Consider the following 26691-nt stretch of genomic DNA (forward strand, 5'->3'; position numbering starts at 1 on the left):
GGGTCCTGCCCAAAAAAAAATTCAACTGGTGTTAGAAAGTTATACAGAATAGTAAATTACTTCTTTTTAAAAAACACATGCCTTCCAGTTCATATCAGCTGCTGTATGTTTAGCAGGAAGTGGTGTATTTGTTTCAGTCTGACACAGTGCTCTCTGCTGCCACATCTGTCCATGTCAGGAACTGTCTAATTCAGAAGAGGTTTTCTATGGGAATTTTCTATTGCTCTGGAGAGTTCCTAACATGGACATAGGTGGCAGCATAGAGCGCTGTGTCAGACTGGAAAGAATACACCACTTCCTGCAAGATATATGGCAGCTGATAAGTACTGAAATAGAAGTAATTCACAAATCTATTTAACTTTCTGATACCAATTGAGGCTGGGTTCACATTACATTTTTGCAGTCTGTTTCTTTTGTCTATTTAAAAAAAACAAAAAAACAACAGATGTATTTGCGTGCATCCAGTATGATCCATTTTTCCATTGACTTCCATTCTATAAAAACTAAAAAAGGAACAAAATATGTTTTAAAAAACATCCTTTCTTTAGTGTACACAAAAACGTGTATGTGGAAGTCAATGGATCAGAATGGATGCAAACAAATACATGTTTTTTGCAAACGGATGAAAAAAAAGACGGACTGCAGTGAATCCCGCCTTAAAAAACCCTATAAATAGTGTGAAAAACAACACTAAACTAAACACTAAAAGGCAACATAAGGAGTATAGCATGTTCATAACCACAAAACTTTTTCTTTTTTTGCTTTAGCATAGTTCTCGATCACCCTTGAGATTCTTAAGGGTGCTGGACTAGAACTGTGAGCCAACTAAGCAATATTATCATGTCTTGTGTTTCCAGCTTGGAACAATATTCACTGTTGCAAATAGGTGTATGTAACTTACCACAGAAAAATCTTACATATCTTACATGTATATACCACAAATGACTGTGTCATTTCATTTTTCTCTTTTTCTAAGCTTTTTAGTCTAAAGAAAATTAAAAAAAAGTGCAAGATAAAAGCAAAACACATTGTGGTCTGTCCAACAGCTTTCTTCAAAAGTGCTCACCATTAATCTGTCAAACTGTAGCATACAAAGAAGAAAAGAGGGCTGCATTGCTTTAAAGCAAACATGAATCAACACCTGAAATAACATGTTGCATGCAACATCAGTGCGACCAAGTCTGAGGAAACAGCCAGCCAAAACATGCAGACCTCCGCAAAACTGGAGCAGGCGGGTTAATAAAGCAAAGGGCACGGACTGAATCCCGGAGCTGTAAGGTTTCTGCAAGAGGGGTTTCACATTATAACTAACCCAACAAAATCCACCCTGCGAAAAAGACAGTGCGGTTCCTTTTAGTGGTGGTACCAAGCAATCATTCTCAGGGCTGAATAATAGCGGTCATCTTATAATTATCTCTAAAAATCTCCATGTATAAACAAACCCTTAAACAATTAGCAAAAAAGAAGGTAACTGATACAACATAAGCAAGTGGCCTCTACCAGGCAGGAAAAAAAAAAGGCGAACTAAATCCTTAGGCAGTTCAACATATGGTTTTCATTTCCATTCAGAAATATAAATAAACGTGACATTTGTAATATATACGCTTCTTGCCTGTGAGTGACTCTAGGGGGCGCTGCGTACAAAGACAAGGCCAGAAACCGAAAGACCTCTAATCTGTTCTGTTCATTTTTACTTCAAAAAGTCCAGTTATATAAAACTGCAGACAGACAGAACTTATGATGCTTAACAAGTCTCACTATATTCTATTTTAGGGTCTATCGTACTTTCTCTAATACAGGTCACCAACGCTCTGGCTTACATTAATGTAAAGTTGAGATATTCGAGTACTGTATATGGAATATAGACCAGAAAATGCAGCGTATACCATGTGAACAGAGACTGCAACTTCTGTAGGAAGAAACAGTCGCTAGAGTTTTTTTTTATTTTTACAATGTACCTGAACCAGCATTCACTGTATTTCAGAAATAAAGCACTGCAGAGTATGGACTAGCGTAGCTACAGGAGATGCAGAGGGTGCATCGGAAATCAGGGGGGGCCATAAAGTCTATGTTTTCCATATGAGGAGGCTAGTACCAATAATAAAGCATTTTGCTGAAGGGCCCTGTGACAAAGATTGCACTGGAGCCCATCGTCTTGAAGCTATGCCTCTGGCCATCAATGGTAGATCAATGGGGTCCAACTCCTGCCAATGTTTACCTCCTCTGCAAACACTATATTAAAGGGGTTATCCAGCACTAACGAAGCATGGCCACTTTTCCCCGTCTCTTGTCTCCAGTTCAGGTGTGGTTTGCAATTAAGCTCCATTTTCTTCAATGGAACTGAGTTCCAAACCCCACTTGAGAGAGGGGAAAAAGTGGCCATGTTTTTGTAGTGCCAGATAACCTATTTAACTGTAGCAGTACTGCAGCATAACTCTGTTCACTTAAAAGGGATAGTATGCCATTTTCAATAATGAACAAGCTTGCAGGTGAGCTCAATCAAAGAAAAGCCCCAAATCCCGTACACTCTCAATCACTGGCGGGGGGGTCAGTGCGTTCTTACCAGCAAGGTCTGAAGGCAGTCAGAGGTCAATCACTGAACTATGCCTACGCAGGAGATCTGGAGCAGTTTCCGAAATACATAGCTCTGACCACTAAAAAATTTATTAAGAAATTACCTCAAATGGTAATAAAAAAGTTACAACTCTCACATTAAGGTGTTCTATTTTACAGTATAGAAACAGTTTCACTAAGGCTAGCTTCTCACGGAGCTTTCGCTGTCCATTTAACATATCTGTTTTATGTGGGAAAAAAATGGATGCAGTTGTATGTCAACTATCGGGATTCGTTTTCCATCTACTTACATTATACGGATCGAAGCAGGTTCTTTTTTTTATCAAACACAAAAACATGGCTGACCTCATTTTTATACATTTTACATTATTTTAGAAAATAATATAGAATATATTACTGTGTCTAAAACCTTGTACAGAATGGGAAAAAGAAATGTATGTGTCAGCCCACATACTGAAATCTAAAACAATACAGCTGCACTAAAACCGTGTTGCATTCGGCATGTAAGCAATAGTCTCTCCAACTCCAGAAGAAAAATATGGTGTGACATAAAAAAGCAAAGTTCTAAAGTTCTGCTGAGGCGCAATGTAAAATCCCACATCTGAGCTCGAACTCTTATGTAACATGAGAGAAGTGCCGCTTCCCCAAATTCAGCGTTTTATTCCTGTGTGGCCAGCGTCCATTAGGGAAGGGAAAAAAGATGTATTTTAAGGTTTGTAACCCTCTGCTAACCCGAGCAGCGGTAACCATTCCTTGCAGGCCCATGTCAGTGTGCCAAACATCAAATGAAACTCTAGAAGGGGCTCTGTGGAATAGTGACAGCCGTCACTTGACAGTCTGAGGTGAGTATAATGAAAGACTTCATAGCTCCTGAGGAGAAATGCATTGATATGTGGGATGCTGAGGAGACGGGTAACGGATCCTTTTACTTTCATACACAAAGTTACCAGGCATCAGCCTACCCAGGCATAGAAGAAATATATTGAATACTAGTAATAAGGATGAAGCGATCATCTCCTCCGAGATTGGACATTGCAGAAAATCATGTTAGGATTGTCTAATATGTCAATTTCAATTAAAGGAAATTTTAGCAGTGAGAAGATTGAAGTTCATCATCCGCATTCTAATAGGGTCAATATTGGAATTTCAATATAATTTACTCCATAAAATCCTCTGTGAAACCCAGCAAATGGCTCCCTATTTGGTGCAAAACTACAACTCCCAGCTGGAGAGTCACAGGTCGGGGATCACTGATCTACGGCATTAGAACAATTAGTAACTTTCAATCTACATTCATAAACTACATCTACGTTTATAAACTTTTTCTCAAATTTCTATCTCTTGTTTTGCTTGCCATGAATGATAAGTCACTATAAGCCACATCTAACATTTAGGAAGTCAAGTAAACAGAGAAGTCTATGGCTCAGAATCAATCAGAAGGCAGGGCAAGGTCAGGAGGCAGCCGGGGTCAGGGTTCACTAGCAGCAATGTAGCCAAGCAAGCCAAGGCCAAGGGTCAAGACATGAAAACACAGCAGAAACACATGTATGATTTAGTACTGGAGTAATGCAATGGAAACACAGTAGAAAAACACATATAATAGAGTAATGGAGTAACACAGGCCTAAAATCCTGTGAAGCCCAGAGAGAAAATGTGTATTCAATGTCTTGGTGAATCACGACATGAATGTTACAGGCCGTGAAGCATTTCTGACACTCTTAGGGTCCTATTCCACGGACCTGATCAAAAATGTAAACGAGCGCCGATCTGCTAGACCGGCGCTCGTTTACTGGGCCTATTCCACGGCCCGATGATCGTTAAGCGAGGACTGCTTACCGATGTCCTTGCAGCCCTTGTTTCATACATTACCTGTCCGGGCTGCAGGTCTTCTCCTTCTTCCTCCCAGTCCCGTGCCACAGCAGCTTTAGAGTGGGGCTGTCTGAACTGACAGACCGCTCAGCCAATCGCTGGCCGCGGCGGTTCCGGCCAGTCATTGGCTTAACGGTCTGTCAGTTCAGACAGCCCCGCTCCGAAGCTGCTGCGGCACGGGACCGGGAGGAAGAAGGAGAAGACCTGCAGCCCGGACAGGTAATGTATGATGCTGCTGAAATCGTCGGTCGCCGCCACGCACCGCTATTCCACAATGATTTTACGTCTGAACCTAAATGAATAATCAGCCGATGACACGATCATCGGCTGATCGTTCTCTCTATTCCACGGAGGGATAATCGCTCTGTGGAATAGGCCCCTTAGGGTCCTATTAGGCCAAGCAATTTTCAGAATTGTCCAATTAAACGAGCGCTTTTGCAAACGACCTGAATTCCTTCACCATAATACACGGATGGATAGTCGTTAGTTACAAATGAACAATGTGTACATACACTGAAAGATACGCAAATGATTAACACCAATTTTATGGTCAGCTAAAAAGATGCAATCAACGACATACGAACAAATTTTCGTTAGTCGTTTGACCGTTGCTGCATATACACAGAAAGCTTATCACTTCAATTCAAACAATAAAACGATTTTTTGCACAATAATCTTTCCACAAAATAGGGCTCATAGACTAATAGTTAGAACTTGAGTACTCTCGTCTCAACTTATTTTTCAATATGTATTTACACAGATAACTTGAAAGGTTATGACTGTCAGAATGCTGGGTGGCAGAAACAACTACAAAAAAATCTTGACGTCCTTAGAGAGACTCTGTCAGTAGGTTTATGCTGTCCTATATAAGGGTAGCAAACTAGTGACAAAGAAGCTGAACAGAATGATGTATCACTTACATTGTTCTGTGCAGCTGATTCAGAGAGATCTTCCTAAATAACATGGACTATAAGTAGTCCTCTCCATTATGTGCATGAGCCCAGTAGTCCTCAGTATTCCTGAGAAGCAGAAAACTCCGCCTACCAGCTGCCAATTGGCACTCCTCTATCTCTCTATCCATGCTGTGTACAGGCAGTCACCTGTCAATCTGCAGCTGGAGGGCAGGGGGAGGTGTGTGACAAGAATCCTATTCTCCTGCATATTAGGAGAACAAGTGAACAAAATGATGTAAGTAAAACACCAATCTGTTCAACATTTACGTCAAAAGTTTATGCTGCCCTCATTTAAGTGGCATAAACCTAGTGATAGATTCCCTTTAAAGTAATCTTCAATGTACTTAGCAATACAGATGGACAGCAACTTTAAAGTGGCCAACATGTCAAAAATTTTTCTAAATGACAGGGATACTTTAAATCTAGTTTTATTAATTTTATGGGCACATAACTACATACAATACTATAGACATTTCAGGAAAAAGCTGCAAAATTTATAACCCCAAAATCTGTTATTGGAATATATAACGCCTTATATTTAGCTTCAAAAGTAATTAAAAAGCAGCCCATAAAATACCTGCCCACGTGTATATCGCAAATCAGTAAGATGACAGAATAAGATTAGGGAGGAGATCAGTCACAAAAGCAACGCTTGATCCCACAGTGGTTAGGAATCGTTCCAGCTGAGACATTCATCTGGACATTTCCAGTAATAGACTTTTAACAAACATGTTTTTTATATATAAAAAGATTATAGGCTGCTTAGAATAAAATGAGGTCACTGAAACAAGCATTTAACAACCAACAGAAAACAGACGTATATTAACTCAGGGGCATAACTATGGATGATATGTCAATGGCAGAGAGGCGCTCCGAACTTGTATGCACAACTGATTTGCTAGGATACTTGTTATATGATCAGGATTTTACCAAAATTTTAAAAGGGTAAAGAAAAAAAACTCCCTTTATTTTCTCCCCGTGAAAAAGAACAACAGAGAGTATACTTACCCCACCAATGTCCTGCAGCTCCTGCTACCTTTCTGGCAGCTTCTATGTCTATACATTCTTGCTTAGGTCTGTGATTGGCTAATAGGGGAGTGGGATGTCATGGGAAGATTTGACATTGGGGAGCCGCATGTGGTCTGTTACTGTTTTAAAGGGGTACCCCAGAGAAATATATATATATATATATATATATATATATATATATATATATACAAAAGTTATACAAATTTATAATTTACTTTTATTTAAAAATCTATGTGTTGCCATCTCTGTCCATAACAGGAGCTGTCCCATCATTGACAGAGGTTGCAGCATAGAGCACTATGTCAGACTAAAAAGAATACACCACTGCAGAACATACCGCAGCTGATAAGTAGTGGAATACTTGAGATTTCTTAAATAAAAGTAAATTAGAAATCTATTTAACTTTCTGACACGAGTTGATTTGAAAGAAAAAAAATTCTCTGGAATTCAGTTTAATGCAAGAAGAGGCCGTATGGAAAGTTTCAGTTTGCCCAGAAAACCCCTTATAGATATAGATGATTCCCATAAAGAAATTCAACTGTCGTATGAGGTTTCACAGAGCTGCTAGAGACAGGAGACTACCTGGAGGGAGGGTATTTCCTCACAATCTGGTGAGGAAGGAGAAATGAAAGTAAAAGAGATGTGCCTGTCAGGCCTATTGTATATGACGAAGGGTTAAGGAGAACTCCAGCGTTTTACTTTGTAATGTATGTTAATTTGCTATCTGGCCACATGCGCACCAGCAGCCTTTTCTCTCCCATTAACCCCTTGCCTCTAAAGCCTGTTTTGCCCTTAATGACCAGGCTCATTTTTCAAAATCTGACCTGTCTCACTTTATGCGCTTGTAGCTCAGTGATGCTTTAACATATGCTAGCGATTCTGAAATTGTTTTTTTGTCACATATGACACTTTATATTAGTAGCAAAAATTGGTCACTACTTTGTGTATTTTTTGTGAAAAACATCAAAATATCATGAAAAATTTGAAAATTTTGCATTTTATGAACTTCTGAAATTCTCTGCTTTTAAAATGGAAGTCATATCACATAAATTAGTTACTAAATCACATTACCAATATGTCCTCTTTATTCTGGCATAATTTGGGAAACATATTTTACTTTTTTAGGGTGTTATGGGGCTTAGAAATTTATTAGCAAATTATCACATTTTGTGAAAATTTCCAAAACTGATTTTTTTTAGGGACCAGTTCTTTTTTTAAATGGATTTAGAAGGCTTGTATACTGGAAGTGACCCCATTTTGGAAACTAGACACCTTGAAGAATTAATCTAGGGGTATAATGAGCATTTTAACCCTACAGGGGCTGGAGGAAAGTATTCACAATTAGGCCGTAAAAAAAAAATCGAAAATTTAAATTTTCAAATAATATATACGTTTAGATTAAAGTTTCTCATTTTCAAAAGGAACATGAGAAAAAAAGCATGCCAAAATTTGTAACGCAGGTTCTCCTGAATACAACGGTACCCCATATGTGGGCGTAAACCACTGTATGGGCACACAGCCGGGCTCAGAAGGGAAGGAGCGCCAATTAGCTTTTTTAATGCAGATTTTGCTGAAGAAGTTTCTGAGCGCCAGGTGCATTTGCAGAGCCCCTGTAGTGTCCGCAGAATAGAATCCCCCCAAAAGTCACCCCATTTTCAAAAGTACACCCCTCAAAGAATTCCTCTTTGGGTAGGATGAGCATTTTGACCCCACATGCATTAGAGGAAAGTATTCAAAATTAGACAGTAAAAATTAAAAACACGAATTTTTCCAATAATATGTTTGTTTAGTTTGAAATTTCTCAATTTCACGAGGAACAAGAGAAAAAAATTACCCCAAAATTTGTAATGCAGGTTCTCGTGAATACAACGGTACCCCATATGTGGGCATAAACCACTGTATGGGCACACAGGAGGGCTCAGAAGGAAGGGAGCGCCAATTAGCTTTTTCAATGCAGATTTTGCTGAAGAAGTTTCTGAGCGCCAGGTGCGTTTGCAGCGCCCCTGTAGTGTCCGCAGAAGAGAAACCCCCCAAAAGTCACCCCATTTTGGAAAGTACACCCCTCAAAGAATTCATCTTGGGATGTGGTGACCATTTTGACCCCACAGGTATTAGAGGTAAGTATTTAAAATTAGACAGTAAAAATGAAAAACTTGAATTTTTCCAATAATATGTTTGTTTAGTTTTAAATTTCTCAATTTCACAAGGAACATGAGAGAATCTGCACCCCAAAATTTGTAACGCAGGTTCTCCTGAGTACAACGGAACCCCATATGTGGGCATAAACCACTGTATGGCCACACAGCTGGGCTCAGAAGGGAAGGAGCGCCAATTAGCATTTTCAGTTCAGATTTTGCTGAAGTAGTTTCTGAGCGCCAGGTGCGTTTGCAGCGCCCCTGTAGTGTCCGCAGAAGAGAAACCCCCCAAAAGTCACCCCATTTTGGAAAGTACACCCCTCAAAGAATTCATCTTGGGGTGTGGTGATCATTTTGACCCCACAGTTATTAGAGAAAAGTATTCAAAATAAGACAGTAAAATTGAAAAACTTGAATTTTTCCAATAATATGTTCGTTTAGTTTGAAATTTCTCAATTTCACTAGGAACAGGGGAGAAGCTGCATGCCCAAATCTGTAACGCAGGTTCTCCTGAATAGAACGGTACCCCATATGTGGGCATAAACCACTATATGGGCACACAGCCGGGCTCAGAAGGGAAGGAGCGCCAATTAGCATTTTCAGTGCAGATTTTTCCGAAGAAGTTTCTGAGCGCCAGGTGCGTTTGCAGCGCCCCTGTAGTGTCAGCAAAATAGAACCCCACCAAAAGTCACCCCATTTAGGAAAGTACACCCCTCAAAGAACTCATCTTGGGGTGCAGTGAGCGGTTTGACCCCACAGGTATTAGAGGAAAGTATTCAAAATAAGACAGTAAAAATGAAAAACTCAAATTTTTCCAATAATATGTTCGTTTAGTTTAAAATTTCTTAATTTTACGAGGAATGGGAGAAAAAACGTACCCCAAAATCTGTAACGCAGCTTCTTCTGAGTAAAACGGTACCCCATATGTGGGCATAAACCACTGTATGGGCACACAGCAGGGCTCAGAAGGAAGGGAGCGCCAATTTGCTGGAGCAAAACCGCAGCTAGTAATGGTTATTAGAATACCGCAGTTACTAAAATACAATAAAAAATGAGATTACAGATAATGTGGGGTGGTTACGGGCAACCTGGGGTGGTCACGGGCAACCTGGGGTGGTCACGGGAAACCTGGGGTGGTCACAGGCAACCTGGTGTGGTTATGGGCAACCTGGTGTGGTTATGGGCAACCTGGGGTGGTTATGGGCAACCTGCGGTGGTGACAGAAAATCTGGGGTGGTTACGGCAACGTGGGGTGGTAACGGGCAACGTGGGGTGGTTACGGATAAACTGAAGTGCTTATAGGTAATCTGGGATGGGTACCTGTAATTTGGGGTCGTTACAGGCAATCTGGCGTGGTTACGGGCAATCTGGAGAGGGTCACTGGCAATTTGGGGTGGTTAGAGGCAACGTGCGGTGGTCGGAGGCAACGTGCGGTGGTCTGAGGCAATCTCGGGGGAATTACGTGTGATTAGGGGAAACCAGCGGTGGTTACAGCAACATGGGGTGGTTACAGACAATCTGCGGTGGTTACGGGCAACATGGGGTGGTTACAGACAATCTGGGGTGGTTACGGGCAACATGGGGTGGTTACAGACAATCTGGGGTGGTTACGGATAAACTGAAGTGCTTATAGGTAATCAGGGGTGGGTACATGTAATTTTGGGTGGTTACGGCAATCTGGTGTGGTTACAAGCAATCTGGAGGGGGTCACTGGCAACGTGTGTGAGTTATAGGCAATGTGCGGTGGTTATAGGCAACGTGCGGTGGTTACGTGCAATCTGGGGGGTTACGGACAATCGGGGCTGATTACGGACTGCTGGAGGGGGTAAATGGCAATTCTGGGTGGTTACGGTCAACATGGGGTGGTTACGGGCAACGTGCGGTGGTTACGGGCAACGTGCGGTGGTTACGGGCAACGTGCGGTGGTTATGGGCAACGTGCGGTGGTTATGGGCAACGTGCGGTGGTTATGGGCAACGTGCGGTGGTTAAGGGCAACGTGCGGTGGTTATGGGCAACGTGCGGTGGTTATGGGCAACGTGCGGTGGTTATGGGCAACGTGCGGTGGTTAGAGGCAACGTGCGGTGGTTATGGGCAACGTGCGGTGGTTATGGGCAATGTGCGGTGGTTAGAGGCAACGTGCGGTGGTTATGGGCAACGTGCGGTGGTTACGGGCAACGTGCGGTGATTACGTGCAATCGGGCGTGATTACGTGCAATCTGGCGTGATTACGGGCAACCTGCGGTGGTTATAGGTAATCTGGGGGAGTTAGGGGTAATTTGGGAGTAAACTGCAGTTATTACTATAATAAAAAGTGTGTGTTTTATTTTTTTGTATGTTTGTCACTTTTTGTACTTTATACATTCATTTTCACTGTATTACTATGATTACTGTGATATTTTCTATCACAGTAATCATAGTTCAGTGACAGAGACCAAATTGGAGTTGGCTGGTTGTGTAGCGCATGCGCACTTCACAACCAGCCAGGACGTCGAGGAGGAAGGAGCTCCAGGATCAGGTAACGTATAAGGGGAAGGGGGGTGACTGGGGGACGGGGGTGACTGGGGGGGTGGGGGGCGACTTGGGGGGGCGACACACTGACACTTTTTATCCCCTGTCACCAATGATTTATGGTGACAGGGTATAAAAAGTGCTTCTTTGCACTGGGAACAGGCGATGGGCGGTATATAGTAGGGATGGGGGCGGCCATCTTTGATCTGATGGCCGCCCGGGGGGAGGGAGCGGGTTAATTATCGCCCACTAGGGGGGCTGATCTGGGGTCTGGGGGATACATTTTCATCTCCCCCCACCGTGGATTCACGGTGGGGGGAGATGAATGCTGTCGGCGGCGCCGGTAATGCCCGATACCGGCGGATCGCCGCTGTAACGGTAACAGCGGCGATCCGCCGGTATCAGGGGGACTGGGGAAGGGGGCCAGGGGACATAACAGAAGTGGCGGCGGGAGGAGGCAACGTTCTGCAGCCTCCTCCCGCCGCCCGATCGCCAGGAGGATACTGAATCTCCCCATAGACGCTGCGGTCGCATTGACCGTGGCGTTTATGGGGTTAACTGCCCGCGGGGAGCGCGGCTCCCCTCCGGGCAGAGGCAGCGGGAGGAAGCTATGTGACATAGCCTCCTCCCGCTGCCTGATCACCGTTAGGGACAGCGGGGGGAGGCAGGGAAAGCATGACATTTGGGGAACGTCATGTTGCGGGAACTACTTGTTTTACATGACGTTCCCCAAACGTCATTTTGCGGCAAGGGGTTAAAGGAGAAGTTCGGCGAAATTTTTTATTAAAGTATTGTATTGCCCCCCCCCCCCCCCAAAAAAAAAAAAAAAGTTATACAAACCACCAATATACACTTATTATGGGAAATGCTTATAAAGTGCTTTTTCCCTGCACTTACTACTGCATCAAGGCTTCACTTCCTGGATAACATGGTGATGTCACAAACCGACTCCCAGAGCTGTGCGGGCTGTGGCTGCTGGAGAGGATGATGGCAGAGGGACGCTCAGTGTCCCTCCAGTGCCCTGTGTCCCTCAGTGTCACCCTGCCATCATCCTCTCCAGCAGCCACAGCCCGCACAGCTCTGGGTGTCGGGTTGTGACATCACCATTTTATCCAGGAAGTGACATCACCATGTTATCCAGGAAGTGAAGCCTTGATGTAGTAGGAAGTGCAGGGAAAAAAGCACTTTATGTGCATTTCCCGTAATAAGTGTATTTTGGTGATTTGAATAACTTTTGGGAGACCAGTAGTGGATTACAATAGGTCCATTTCGGGCGGTAGCCCAGGGTCCTGAGCTCCTAGGGGGCCCATGGCCACCCAAAAAGACTTATACTTTTAGTGGTGTACTGTCTCCAGGCTACATTTCTGCCATGATTTGCCAACAACATTACTTTTTTTACCATAATTTTGCACAAATCAGGGCAACATGACATTATCTATCCTGTACTATGAGCAACACGCTAATGCTGCCATAGTTACAGTGGGGTGGGGGGCCAGGCTTGGGGAACAGCCCGGGGCCTATGGTAAGTTAATCCGCCCCTGTGGGGGACAATACAATTCTTTAAAAAAAAAAATTAGCTGGACTTCTCCTTTAATTTCACTGGAACCTGGAAGTGAGGGAGATCCGAAGACGCAGACTGGAACAGACGGGGACGTGGTCGGTGGGAAATTCAATCGGCGATCATCACCGGAGGGATGGTGAGTATGAAAACTGTGTGTGTCAGTGTTTTTTTTTTGTTTTTTTTTGACAATGTCGGCATTGTCCTTTAAAGTTTTGCTTAATTCCATTTATTAATTTTTACCTATCTTTCTATTGGGTTGCCTGTTTTTCGTAGTATGTAATAAAACATTAGTTATATCATACTGCCCCAGGATTCCCATAACCAATAAAGTTTACTAGTTGTATGGATTTCGTATAGAATAAGACATGTAACCTTGTCATAAATCAAAATTTGTGTTTACTTTTGCAATTCAAAAGTTGTGTTTTTAGCCCCTCATCTCACATTAACAAAGTCATGTACCTGCAGGTTCTGTGCGAAAGGCAAACAAGCAAAGACGCTAATGGACGGTGCCTAGAACAGCAAAACTTCACCAAAAGGCAAATGCAGAAATCTTGAAAATTTCCAGACATGTTTGGTTAACAAAGCAGTCTTTGTTGCTCAGTGGTTTTATGCAGACAAGTAAAGAAATATTTGAAATGAGATTAAAAGAAGGATGTTTCCACATGAAAGTATTCCACGCTGTGCTCGGAAAGCATCGGCTTTCTTGAGGAGAACGTGGCCTGCTGCTGACATAATCAGATGCTGGAGTATAGAGCGGCAAAACGGCCATCCGTTATCTATAAAGAACAGGGGCACATATGCCAGAAATAAGGGTCACTACTGCAGAAAACTATACATCTAGAGCCTATTTACTAATAACAAACCTAAGGGGACTATCAAACCCAGCACACGCATAATAAAATTTGTCTCATTCATTCAGTACATCAGTTCATTTTTCACATCTGTCTACAGACTTTTTTGTAGGTTGCGAAGACAGCACCTTGAAGAAATCCTGCAGAGAACACAGGGGTATAACTACTGCTGATTTTCTCTATTTCCCTCTGGGGAACAGATGCCGGCCAGAGCTTAGCTAAGGAGTAGGGATGGTCCGAACCTGCCGAGGTTCGGGCTCGTATGAACCCAAACTCTCGGTAATGATTCCGCTGTCTGGCCGCTCCGTGGAGAGGGTGGATACAGCGGGAGGACCGCCTGGAAGACTGGGATACAGCCATAGCCATAGGCTGTATCCCAGTTTTCCAGGCGGTCCTCCCGCTGTATCCACCCGCTGCACGGAGCGGGCAGACAGCGGGAATCTGATGCCGAGAGTTCGGGTTAATACGAACCCGAACCTCGGCAGGTTCAGACCATCCTTACCAAGGAGTATGAAGAGGACCTGTCAGCAGCTGACCAGGGGTAATAATAGGCGCATGGCTAGACAGAGCTTCTCTGGGCATGCCTATATATATATATATATATATATATATATATATATATATACACGTGCACATACATACATACTTCATAGTCCCTTCTAGTGGTAAAACATAAGGCTTTTTTTATGAGTCTCATTTACATATTTAAGGTTTATACTTTGGCACTGGAAAGGACTATGTGGATAATAACGGTATGTGTGTTATCCTGCTGAGAGGTCCTATATAGCTATAGGCTTTTATACCTTGATTTACCCGCTAACAGGTTTGCAGTCCTTACAGCTACTGTATGTCCTGCATGAATTGGTATTATTTTACAGTCTGAAGAGCAGGAAAGGTTTTCTATGTGGTTTTGCTACTGTTCTGGACAGTTTCTGACATGGACAGAGGTGGCAGCAGAGAGCACAGTGTCAGACTGGAAAGAATACACCACTTCCTGCAGGACATACAGCAGTACAGTACTGGAGGACTGGAGATCTTTTTTTAATAGAAGTGAATTACAAATCTATGGCACTTTCTGGTTTCAGTTGATTTGAAAGAATTTTTTTTGCGTGTACTACGCCTTTCAAGCAACCCTCCAGGGCTCCGCTTTACTAAGGCTCAATTTGTCTTACTATTAGTGCTGAGTAAACTTGCCGAACTGTTCAGATTCAACAACATTCTATGACCAAAAACGCTCGGCATTTGACTACTGCCAGCTGGAGAAGTTGGATGCCACCCCAGAATATGGCTGTATTCATATGTATTTCCCAGGACTCCTTAGGGCAGCATCCGACTTCTCCAGCCACCAGGAGTCAAATGCCAAGCATTCGGGTTTAGAGAACATTGCTGAACCCAAACAGTTTAGCAAGCCCGCCCAACACTACTTACTATGTGTGAAAATTTCCTGATGTCAATGATTTTCTCACTGGGGGTCACAAATCTAAGCGTGTCTTGGTGGAGAGGTGCTGAATGTGCCCAAGGTATGTTGTGGAAATAAAGACAATTCTGTATATTCTATTGTTAAAGATGGCCCCCATATCCTGGACAACGCATAAAGGAGAGAGACTGTGTACAACTAGGTAATCCATGAGCTATGTAACACAACCCACTATGCAAATAAGGAACCGGACCATGGCGTATAATAGCCTGGCATCTTATCTATATAACTCCCCTCTTTGTTCTGACTTCTTGCTGCTACATAACCTTCTGTAACGCTTATAATAAACAAGTTCTACCTTGACATGGCGTCATAGTGGTTCTTCATATGCATATGCATATATATATCTAAGCATACTTAATTTGGAGCAGATAGACAACAGTCTGGTACGAATTGAGAACCATTCACAACAGGAACAAGCAAACTTAGTAGCCCTTTGGAAATCTCTAGTCAAAGCCCAACTATCACTCATAGTAGCCTGCGTGGTAAAAACAGTGGGACACAGTCCACATATTAAATAAATATGGGCAAAAAGGGATTACAAAATAATCAGATACCTATAACACCAGGAACTGGTGAATCCAATAGGGAACTAATAAACCGGGCCATTGAGAAATAACCGAGATGAATGAGGGACCTGAATACTAAACAGAGCACCATGTAATACTATCTACTTAAGTAACTGAAAATCCTGTTATTTTGCTGCATTTTATAATATACTTTAAAATGTAAACTTTTACATTATGGTGACACAATGCATCAACTTTGCCCTTATAAATATAAAAAGTTGAAAGGTTGATGTTATAAATCAAACTCATCCAAAATTACATCCAATATAAACCTGCAATAAAAATCAAACACATTCGCCAATAATAATTAGTACCTTACCATTAAGACTGGCATAAAAAGGAATTTTCCTCTGGTTCATAGACTAAGGCCATGATGGAGACGTTGGAGCCTTACTTCAAGACATCATGGTGGTCCAGCTCCATTCTATTTTAGAGCTTAATAGTTGGCAGCTGTATCTGACCATGACACATGGTATGCTTTGGCAGAAAGGTGTATTGGCTATATAGAGCGCGTCGCCTTCCAAAACACATGACCAAGGCGCCAGCATCCTACCATCTGCTTTTTAAGTTTGATCCTCTGCTTGCTAAGAAAAATATCCTTAATGCATCAATATGTACTTAAGAGGTACAAAGGGAAAATGGTATATTCCATCCAATCAAATCAACAAATGACAGGAATATCCTCTCTATGAAGATGTATTACATAACATGATATCACTAGAATATTTAGAGGTTCTACAAAGCTGTGATGGTTTCAAAGGATAAACATGGTTGGCACATGCTGCCAGATTGGAAGAATTCAAAAGGTGACAACTGAAAGTTTACAATTATGCATGATTGCATAGTAAGTTTCCTAATCTGGTTCTCTTCATGCAGAGCTAAAGGATTGTTACCAATCAGTAATAGTAAAAAAAAGGATGCTAATGAAAAAAAAAATCACAGAGAAAGCAATAAACTGAATGTACCACTTGGCATATGGACATTCTTTTTCCATATCACCTGGTGCAGTCAATTTATGCCATCTGCGCTGGTTTCTCTATCTACAATTAGGCCAGCATGGTGCACAGAGTGGGAATATATTCAGATAGAAAAAAACAGCGCAGATGGTAGGAATTGGGCAGCGGTTTAAAAAATGGGCCACTTCACCACTATATACACACTAGCACCAACCAGGTGATGTGAAGAAAAAAAAAAACAATTTCCATACACAAAGTGGCTTTAAGCAACATTACAACCCCAAAACAACTCCTGTACAGCTCTTTATGGCAATGCACAATTGCCTAGACAAATGGACAGCCCTACACTAATCCAAACCCTATCACTTCTGTTGGGGAATGTAACCCCAATTTTTTTTTTTAAATTTTATAGTTTAGTTGGGAGGAGAGACAGAAACATACAGCAGCAAACCATGTATTAATCACATCTTTATGACTGTTTTCTTAATGACAAGCTTCACATCCAGAATCCATCCTGCTTTGCTGTTTAGGGTGAAAGTCTTTCTGCTAATATAGATGAATGTTAGAGGACTGGTGACTACTTTTGTTCTGGAGTCTTTAGCATAGAGCTCTATTTTGCGCTAGTCCTCTGTTAATTCTTCTAGAAACATTTAAATAATTAGGTAGGGAGCAGTCATTGCTGCCAGGACCTCCTTATATATTAATATAACAAAGTGACAAATTGTGGAAGACAAGACTACAGTAAAAAAAATTGTATCAATTCCTAACATTTTGGGAAGCACTTAACACTTTGTTCTTTTTTTATAAATTCTTTTATTTAACAAACTCCAATGGCGGGTCAGTAAAGGGGACGCAGCCCCGCAAGCAGAACAAGTGCACAATAATAGTATTCCGTAAACTGAACAACATGTCACCCGTAAAAAAAAGAAACAGTATAAAACATGGTACAGTTGTAACGTGACACAGAACTGTCTGGAAAAGGCACAATAAAGACATCGGGGCGTCCCGTCACTGACCCCCTATACCCACTGTTTCTAACTTTTCCAAAAGAGAAGAAAATAACAGGAGATAGAGAGAAGAGATGAAGTGAATCCACTCCGGAGCCTAACGTGACTCCAAGAAATGAGGCAAAGGTAGGAGTAAAAAGGGGGGGGGAGCAAGGAACAAGAGGATTGGACGGGGAAGGGGGGGGGGCAATGAAGGCAACATAAGACAAGACAATACAGATAAGGGGAGACAAAACGGCACAAGGAGAGCCAAGAGAAGACTGCGGTCAAAACCACCTCAGTCAGTAGGGGAAGCAGGTTCTCCGAGAAGTTCCGTATATTCCGAGGATTGTTGGAAGTCCATCCATGGAAGCCAAGTCCGGTAAAACTGAGCATTGGAGTTCTGGAGGGAGGAAGTCAAGTCTTCCATTCTCATTACCTCATTCACCTTCCGAATCCAGAGAGAGATAGGGGGAGCCTCCACCCATTTCCAATATAAGGGAATGCAGGCCTCGTGCCGTCATTACAAGAAAGCGAAGGATATGGCGATAATATCGGCAATATTTTTTGGTGGACATGTCGCTGTGATGAAGCAGGAAGAGCGCAGGCGTAAAGTCTATAGTGGCAAGTCCGCATCTTCAACAGGTAGGATCGACCTCGGGCCAAATCGAGTGCAATTTGACGGGGACCCTATACCAGCGCGAGACTATTTTATAGCCAGCCTCTTAAAAACGTGATCTAATGGAGCATTTATGCGCAAGAGTAAGGATATCTGTACGCTGGGCTGGGGTCAACGTCAACTGCAGATCCTCTTCCCATTTAGTCAGGAACAGAGGGGGGTCCTGGTCGGGCGGCAACACCAACTCACTGTAAATTAGGGACAGGGAGTGTCGGAGAGGGCCCACACAATCGCACAATGATTCAAAATACGTCTTTGAGGAGGATAGCTAATTAGAGGAGGGCAGTGTGCGAAGGTAGTGCACCAGCTGATTAGTGCGCAAAGGTCCCAGGGGGGCCGGATCAGACCTAACAACGAGGTCCGCAGCAGTCACCCAAGTCGTGTTGACAATAAATTCCGAGGCGACGCCCCTCCCAACCCGAATCCAGGCTCGAAAGACTGGGTCCGAGAGGCAGCACCGTCTGGGAGTGCTGAGCCATGGGGGAAAACACTACTGGACACGAAGGGTGACAAACAAATACACGGGGTAAAGGGAACACCGGGGGGGGGGGGGAGGAAGGGGCAGGAGAGGAGTGGGAAAGTAGGCAAGAAGTGGGAAGAAAAGGGGAAAAGAGATAGGGAGAGATGTAGTAGAAAAGGGCAAAAGGGAAAGCAAGACGAGGCCGCTCAGGAGATGGGAGGTCGACAGCTAAGAAGAAAGAGCACCAAAGTGCAAAACAAAGGCAGGAGCCAGAGAGAGGCCCGCTGAACAGAAAGGAGGTAGAGAAAAGACAGGAGTGTAGAAAACCATTAGGGCCAGCTCCGGGCCAGCAACACATGAGGAACGATCACTGGAGCCATCACGGCCAGGAGCCCCCCCACAGAAAGAGGGGGAAGAGCTCCGGACAGGCGGGACCACGGCACAACATAACTTAGCATAAAACTATATAGGACAAGGATAAAGAAAGCATGTGTAAGTAGCGTACCCCCCGGGATAGGGAGAGTAAAGAGGTGGAGATACACAAGGACCCCCCCACACACACACAATATACAGTGGCAGACTTCCTCCCCGATAAGCCATGGAGTAGCCAGGTGTCCAGCTGTCATTAGAGGCAGGACACCCCTCTGGAAGGCGCATATGTGAAACCAGGACCAGTAAGTCACAAGTGGGGCAACAGGGTTACATCACGATCTAAACACTCTGCAACACCGTAAGACCGAATGTGTGGCAGCGGGAGTGCGTCTCTTAACTTGCAAGAAATCAGGCTTCCAAGGGCATCCCCTGAGACAGATCCAAAATTTCAGGGGCCTGACGTCTGGGGGAAGAAGGGGCGCTCCTCAGAAGTGAAGACCGACAGCGGCGAGGTGGCTGCTGATGTGGCTCCGGTCTGTCAATCGCCAACCAGTCCGGCACAGACACCGGCGGGATATCCAGAAACGAGAACAGCTGTGGTAAGTCAGCATGACGGCGTAGGGTGAAGGTGGCCGAGCCTCTGCGCACAATCACCTGTATAGGGTGGCCCCAGCGATATGTAGCCCCGGCCTCTCTGATGGCCGACAGGACAGGCTGCAACAACCGTCGCATGTAGAGAGTTCGGGGAGAGACGTCCGGGAAGAGCCTTATCTGTACGCCCTCATACTGAACAGTTCCAGAGTTCCGCACGGCCTGGAGGATGAGCTCCTTTTCCGAGTAGTAATGTAGGCGGCACAGCACGTCCCTGGGTGTAGTCACCTCTCCCTGCTGGGGCCTGGCAACTCTATGGACCCGATCTATCGTGAAGGTGGAGTCCAGAGGACGCGAGGCGGCCATGTTGAAAATCTCTGTGACCCGGAGGGTGAGATCATCCTCCTGGGGGCGCTCAGGGAGACCCTTCAGACGGATATTGTTGCGTTTCCCTCTGTTTTCCTGGTCATCCAGGCGAAGGGAAAGCTGCTGGGTATGTGACCGGGAGCGATCTATGTCGTGTTCCAGGGAAGCCACCCTGTCAGTTATGGCGGCCATATTGCATCTTCTGTAGTGGAGGTGCGTTGCGCCAACTGTTCCACCTCTGACCTCACTGAGGCGATTGCTTACTGCTGGGCCTGCTCAATATGTAGGACCAGGTCATTGCGGGTCGGCAGCGCCTGGATTAATTCCCTCAGGAGCTGTAATTCAGTATGAACAAGGGTATCTTGCTGGCGGTCTCCCGCCTGTGAGCCGAGGCTGTAGAGCCATGACGTATTTGCAGATACAGGTATGCTACACATCCACAAGTGCATTTGCTATTCATCGGTAACAACACGAGAGACCATGGACATGAAAGTCTACACAGCCTTGCAGGTTCTATGGGTAAGCAACAGAGTAATTTCTCAGACTTTACACCCCAGACTAGACAGCAAACTGATAGTAGCTTAGAGGATCTGCATATACCATGAGAGAAGTAACACCCACTCCTACTATAACATGTCATCAGTGCAGTCTTCTGGAGAATCAATAAGCAGGTTCCACAGAACACAGGTCCTGAACCTACCTCCATAAACATAACTTTAATGACAACATCTTAGCTGCCTGTATCCTCAATAAATGGTTGTATAGGTTAAACTCAATAAATAGGGAGTCTACAGAGAGCCCCCTCTAGTGGTAGATGCATGCAGCCAGAGTTTTATTAATCAAAACTTTGTGATGTGAAGCTCAGTGTAGGAAAAACAGAACACTGGCCGCTATAAAGATTTATTCAGAAATAAATCAGCACAGCATGTTGGACCTAAAAACATCATGTTTAGAAGTGGAAACCTATTTTAAAAAAGATTATGTCATGCTGAAAGGCCAATTTATCTTCAACATGCTCTGAGGTTGACTGAAGAGCACCCATAACTCCTGTGTGCTGATGTGCGCAGCATTACATAAGCATAACCACAGCAATGTTACTTCTGCCTTCATCATTCAGTCATAACATTTTATGTAGTTCTCCAAATTTATGTACGTAAAGTATTTTCTGTCCTCACATCCGGAACAAGTACAGATCATCGAATACACAACACAATATTAGAAACAGAACTGGCTAAGAATCCTGAGTCTAAGAATACAATGGTTATCTCTGTGAAAGGAAGCCTGAGGTGGCATTTCCAAAATTGCCTCCAATTCAAGATATGACTTCAAGATGGACCAAGGTTAAACAGAAAGCTAGCATCAGACCACAATAAGTTACAGAGGATGAGCTGGTATTACACGTCAAAGGACCACAAAACAACTGGAATCAGGAACCATGGAGCCTGCATGGCTTCAATCAGAAGTGCCAAAGCTCAGATAACAAACAGAAGAAGAATGGACAACAAATACAAGAGCTTCTCTTGTTCTGGAGGACCTGTCCAGTATTACAAAGACTACAGTTTAATTTAAAGGGACACAGTGTAGTACTTAAAGTGATACTGTCACCCCCTTACTCTATGTGTGGTTCTCTGCACCATCCACAAGCTTAGATTCTGCACATTTAATACATACCTGTATAAAACTTGTCTGTGTCTTCTTTCTGCTCTAAGGGTATGTTCACACTAGTAAATTAGGCAGAATTCCGTCGCGGAATCCTGCCTGTCTTAGTGTACCATAGTCCGTCTATGAGAGAGTGCACGCTCCTCCGCTGCCGCCATTCGGCTGAGCAGCAGCAGCAGAGGAGCATACGCTCTATCATAGAGATGCTATGGCACATTGAGACAGGCGGGATTCCGCGGCAGAGCTTTCACTCAGTGTGAACATACCTTAAACTGCTTCATTTCATCAGTGGACAGTGTCACCTAGGCACGTGGGCCATCTCCATCTTGGGTGAGGGGGGTCCAACTGCCATGACGCCCTGTCTATGTGTCACTGTCCACCGATAAAATGAAGCCATTTTAGAGCAGAAAGAAGACACAGAAAAGATCTATATCAAATGTGCAGCATCTAAGCTTGTGAATGGTGCTGAGAACCACATAGAGTAAGGGGTTGAATGACAATATCACTATAACTTAACTTCCAATGCATGGAAAACAGAACACTTACTGCTACACTTATGGAACACTTACTACTGGGGATCCAAACAGGACACTTTGTAGTCTGCTTATTTTTTAATTTTTTTTTAAAGGGAATTGTCCCAAAGGGAGATCCCCTTTAACCCACATACAATAACATCACCAAGTTTAGCAGTTGTCAAACCAATGGGGCATAGATGAAAAAAGGTGATTGACAGATGATTGACCAAGCGTTGTCATTCACCAATATCCATCAATGAGATCCATCATTATATAGGAGAGGATTAATGTGTGACCGGTTACTTGTGGTTACTTATCCTAATAAACTATTAGGGGCAGCCATCATAGAAAGATCAACCACATGGGGGGCTGTAAGACTTAATATATAATTCTCCACTGACAAAGAAAGCCAACAAAAACGACCAGGTCTATGAATTAAACAAGAGTATGAATTACAAAGATATAACAGTATAAGGTTTATTCTCTGAAACTTTGATGTGAACAGAAACGGTTTTCCTTATCCCTCACTTTCTTCAAGGGAATGTATAGAGCCCCTTAATCCAGGTGGTACAATAAAAATGTACATTTCTTTCCGGATAGTAGTAAAGGTTCCTTGCTGAGACTAAGAGAGATCAGAAGAAAAGGGAAAAGAGAGTTCTTCCCCAGAGCCAGCAGTGCCCATAGGATTCTAAGGTTTCTGCCGCTTCCTGCACAATCTGCTTACTCCATAGAACACACTCTGTGACTGGAAGAATGGACAAAGATTTATGTATATACACGGCATGCAGAACAGCTACTATGCTTCATAGATTGGTGAGCGGATGGCTTCTATCTGTATTCCCGTATATCACTATATATGCCCTTCTTCAAAGGCAAAAAAGTCTTTCCTAACCAATGGAAAATTAGAAAAAGCTATTATTTCATTTACCAACGTTCTCCCCTTTCTTACTATAAATAATTTTCACTACCATTAACCATCACAAACATCTCTACACCTTTTCCTAAATTCAGTCATTGTTTTGCTATGAATAAAGCAGGATACGTGGACCTGTCAGTAGCTTTTTGCTGACTAAAATAAAACAGAGTACAATAGGACTTATTCTTCTTGGGGGATATAACTCTTACTTCAATCTGTCACTCCAGTGCTGAGATATAAATTTTTGAAGGCACATGGGTAGTGATAACTAAATATGCTAGGGCTGCCTGGAATACATGGATATAGCCTATGGCAGCCATGTTTTCCAAGACTCCCTAGGGCAGCATCCAACTTCTCCAGACACCAGGAGACAAATGCCAAGTGTTAGGTTCAGACAAACGTTGCTAAACCTGAACTTTTAGCAAGTTCACTCATCACTACCCATGGGGTGTTTCCTGGGCCACAAAAGGCCCAGCAATATTTAGCCTGTCAATGTAAACAGACAGAGTGGCCATTTACCTGTGGGCATAGCGGTGTTAGGAGAGAAGGGGCCAAAAGTTATTGGGATTTTGCAGCCCAGTGAACGTCTTGTGGGATGTGTCTCCCAATTTGCACGAAACTTCTAAAGGTTACATCTTAGCGATAGTTGTTGGTTGTTGTATCCATGTTTTCCAACTTCTTCAGCAAATGCTGCAAGCTCGGGTATCGATGAACCCAGTCGTGCTTGAGGTTCACCTATCTTCCATAACTCAGAGAAAAGGATGGATGGAGGTGGTGTTGGAAGTAGAAAAGTGTCTCTAATATGTCTAAGGGCCCTATTACACTGCCCAATCTGGAGAAGCAAGCAGGCGTTGACCTGTCCGGGGAGCCGAGAGGAGATAGAGGCTGTCTGCTACCGCCACTCCTGTTGCGAGGTGCGACGGCCAGCCGACCGTCGCTATCGGCATCAGGATTTTGTTTCCTGTTGTAAACCAAGGATCAGTGCATGTTGGCTGATGGTTATTTTACAGCATGAGCTATTACATGAAGCGATTACCGGACGGAACGGCCAGTAATCGGCCAATTACAGCCAATAATCGTTGCTTGTTATAGTACCCTAAGTTTAAAGGGGTTTGCCAACAATAAATCCTATTTTCAATTAAGTGTTTTACTATCTTTCTGTGGTCTTTCATGCTTTTATTCTGCTTTTGACACAAACTGTCTCTGGCTCTGTTGTCTTCATTGCCGCACTTGCTGTCTAGTGTACATCTTGTTATAGACTTCCTGTCTGTGATGTGCGCTTTGGAATTCAGCAAACTTCTTGACTATAACCTCTCCCACTACACTCATAAGAGCATCTCACATAGTAAAAGGGAGTTGGCTGAATTCTTAGCTAGAGCGTACAACAGGAACAGGAAGCCCATGAAAATGTAGTAATGTTCATTCCTCCAAAATTGGAATCACAATGCTGGTGTGAATAGAGAATTAGGACAGAATTGCTGCAGATTTGCACAGGTAAACTCTGCTGTAGATTACAATATCAAGCAGATTTTAGAACTCTCATCCACACCCTGTGACGTTTTTTTTGTGTGCAAAAATCTGGGTTGAATCGACAACAAAATTGATAGTGAATATATGTTCTTTAAATTAAAAAATTACCCATGCTCATCTTAATGGGCAGCTTCTCTCTGCTGGCTGCATCTACTAGATGTCTTCTTACTTCCATCACTGCTTCCTTCTGTTTCATAGTCAGCATGGACTCCCACAGAGACTTGGCAGCAGTATCGCTAGAAATACAGAAAGCAGAATTGTCAAAAAATAATGTAAAAATAAGTAATATATACACACATAAATGAACTTATCCCCCAAATGTTCTATTTGCACAGTAACCTCGCTGTTCATTCACGTGCTGAAAGTAATAGTAAGAGTTCCTTATTCCGCTCATATTCATCTGGTCCACAGCTGGGGAATAAACCATACAATTTAATCAAGAGACTAAAAATAAGTAAATTACCCTGAAGCCACAAAGACTGAAGCTTGTGTGTATATATACAGCGTATATAGAATTTTGGCACGTTAAAGAAAGGCAGTATGAAAGCTTGTAAACACAATACAATGGTGGGAAGCTGTGCACATGACACTTGGGTCTTCTCGGCCCTTCTTGCAGGGTTCAACCAGATACCACATGAAATATAAATGACACACTCTTATAGTAGAGCGCTCCAGCTGCTGTGCGTATGAGGGTGCACAGGCTTTGTTTTGTATTATGTAGTGTACACTTTGCAGCACATGTGCCAGTAACATATGGAGAGTTTCACAGAGCTCATAATATTCCAGTGGTGTCTGGTTCACAACAAAGCAGAAAAACCTTATTGTAACTTAAAGGTTTAGAAAAACACTACTCACAAAAAGTTAGGGATATTTGGCTTGTGGGTAAAATGTATTGAAAACGTAAAACGTTTCCGCTTCAGTGATATTTTATCATGAAAGTAGGAGATATAAGTAGAATCGTGTAATAGCGATTCCCTCATCTCAAATAATTTATTGAAACAAAAGCCAACACAAGTGGTGTGTATACCCTAACAAAAGTGTCAATGTCTCAATAACTTGTCATGCCCCCTTGAGCACCAATTCCAGCTTGACAACAATTCTGTTCACAAGTCGCCTTATTGTCTGCTGAGACACAGAATCACACTCTACTTGAAGGGTGGCCCTCAGTTATAAATCTCTATACAACGACTCAGTTGACTCCATAGGTTTTCTATAGGATTCAGGGTGGAGAAAGTGCAGGCCCCTCCATTTGAGTACCCCCAGTTTACAGCAGCCGTTCCCTAATGATGCGACCTGGATGAGCTGGAGCATTGTGATCCATAAAGATGAAACTGGGCCCGTGTTGTTTACGTAGAGGCATAATGACTGGATTATGTTATTCAAGTAGTATAGGCTCATCACAAAGTGTAGGGGGCAGTTCTGTATTGACTAGACACATCTGCCCACAAAATAACATCACCATAGGCAACATTAGCGGCTATCATTTCTTTTCAATGTGTATTGACTTTTATCAATAAATAGCACGGAGGCCCAACAAGTCCCTCATCCAGTGTCCAGCCACTGTTGCCTTTAGGGATAGTGGTGTTACAATGTGGGCCAATGTATATTCTGCTTCCTCAAAGCCAGAAGAAGCACAATATTCCTGCAAAACAGCTGTAGCCACCCACTCAGCAACCGCTGAACGTTTCTCCTCCTTTCTTGTAAGTTCCTTCTGTGATAGAATAAACAAAGAATTATTATTGGTGAGTGCCGCTTGTCCTCTCTTCTCTTTTCCTGCCAATGCTTGTGCTATAACAGTTTGGGCAGGTTTGTCTAGTCCAGGGGTGTCAAACTCAAATACACAGTGGGCCAAAATTAAAAAATTGGTGAAAGTCGCGGGCCGACCTTAATATTTAATAAAGCGTGCATGCAGCGTTTCTGGCACTGTCAGAGCAGCGTGCAGCGTTCCTGGCACTGCCTATCCTAAGGTAAATGTCCCCACATGGTAGTTACCTATTATATCCCTTAAAGGGAACCTGTCACCCCCCGTACCGGGGTGACAGGTTCCCGACCCCCCGTTAGAGACCCCTATACTTACCTCATCCCGCCGGGTCCCGCTTCTGGATTCGGTCGGGTCCCGGAGATCTCAGCCGCT

The 26691-nt window shown here is 43.3% G+C and overlaps 1 protein-coding gene across 1 annotated transcript in view; it reads right to left on the reverse strand.

Moving 5' to 3' along the window:
- Nucleotides 1-26691, reverse strand: part of SCFD2 (sec1 family domain containing 2) — a 398883-nt gene that overhangs the window by 361364 nt on the left and 10828 nt on the right. Inside the window, 1 exon segment of the mRNA XM_069977619.1 lies at nucleotides 24666-24793. Within this exon segment, the coding sequence (XP_069833720.1) occupies nucleotides 24666-24793 (128 nt within the window).

Source organism: Dendropsophus ebraccatus, chromosome 7, assembly GCF_027789765.1.
Source record: "Dendropsophus ebraccatus isolate aDenEbr1 chromosome 7, aDenEbr1.pat, whole genome shotgun sequence".
In the NCBI taxonomy this organism is placed as follows: domain Eukaryota; kingdom Metazoa; phylum Chordata; class Amphibia; order Anura; family Hylidae; genus Dendropsophus; species Dendropsophus ebraccatus.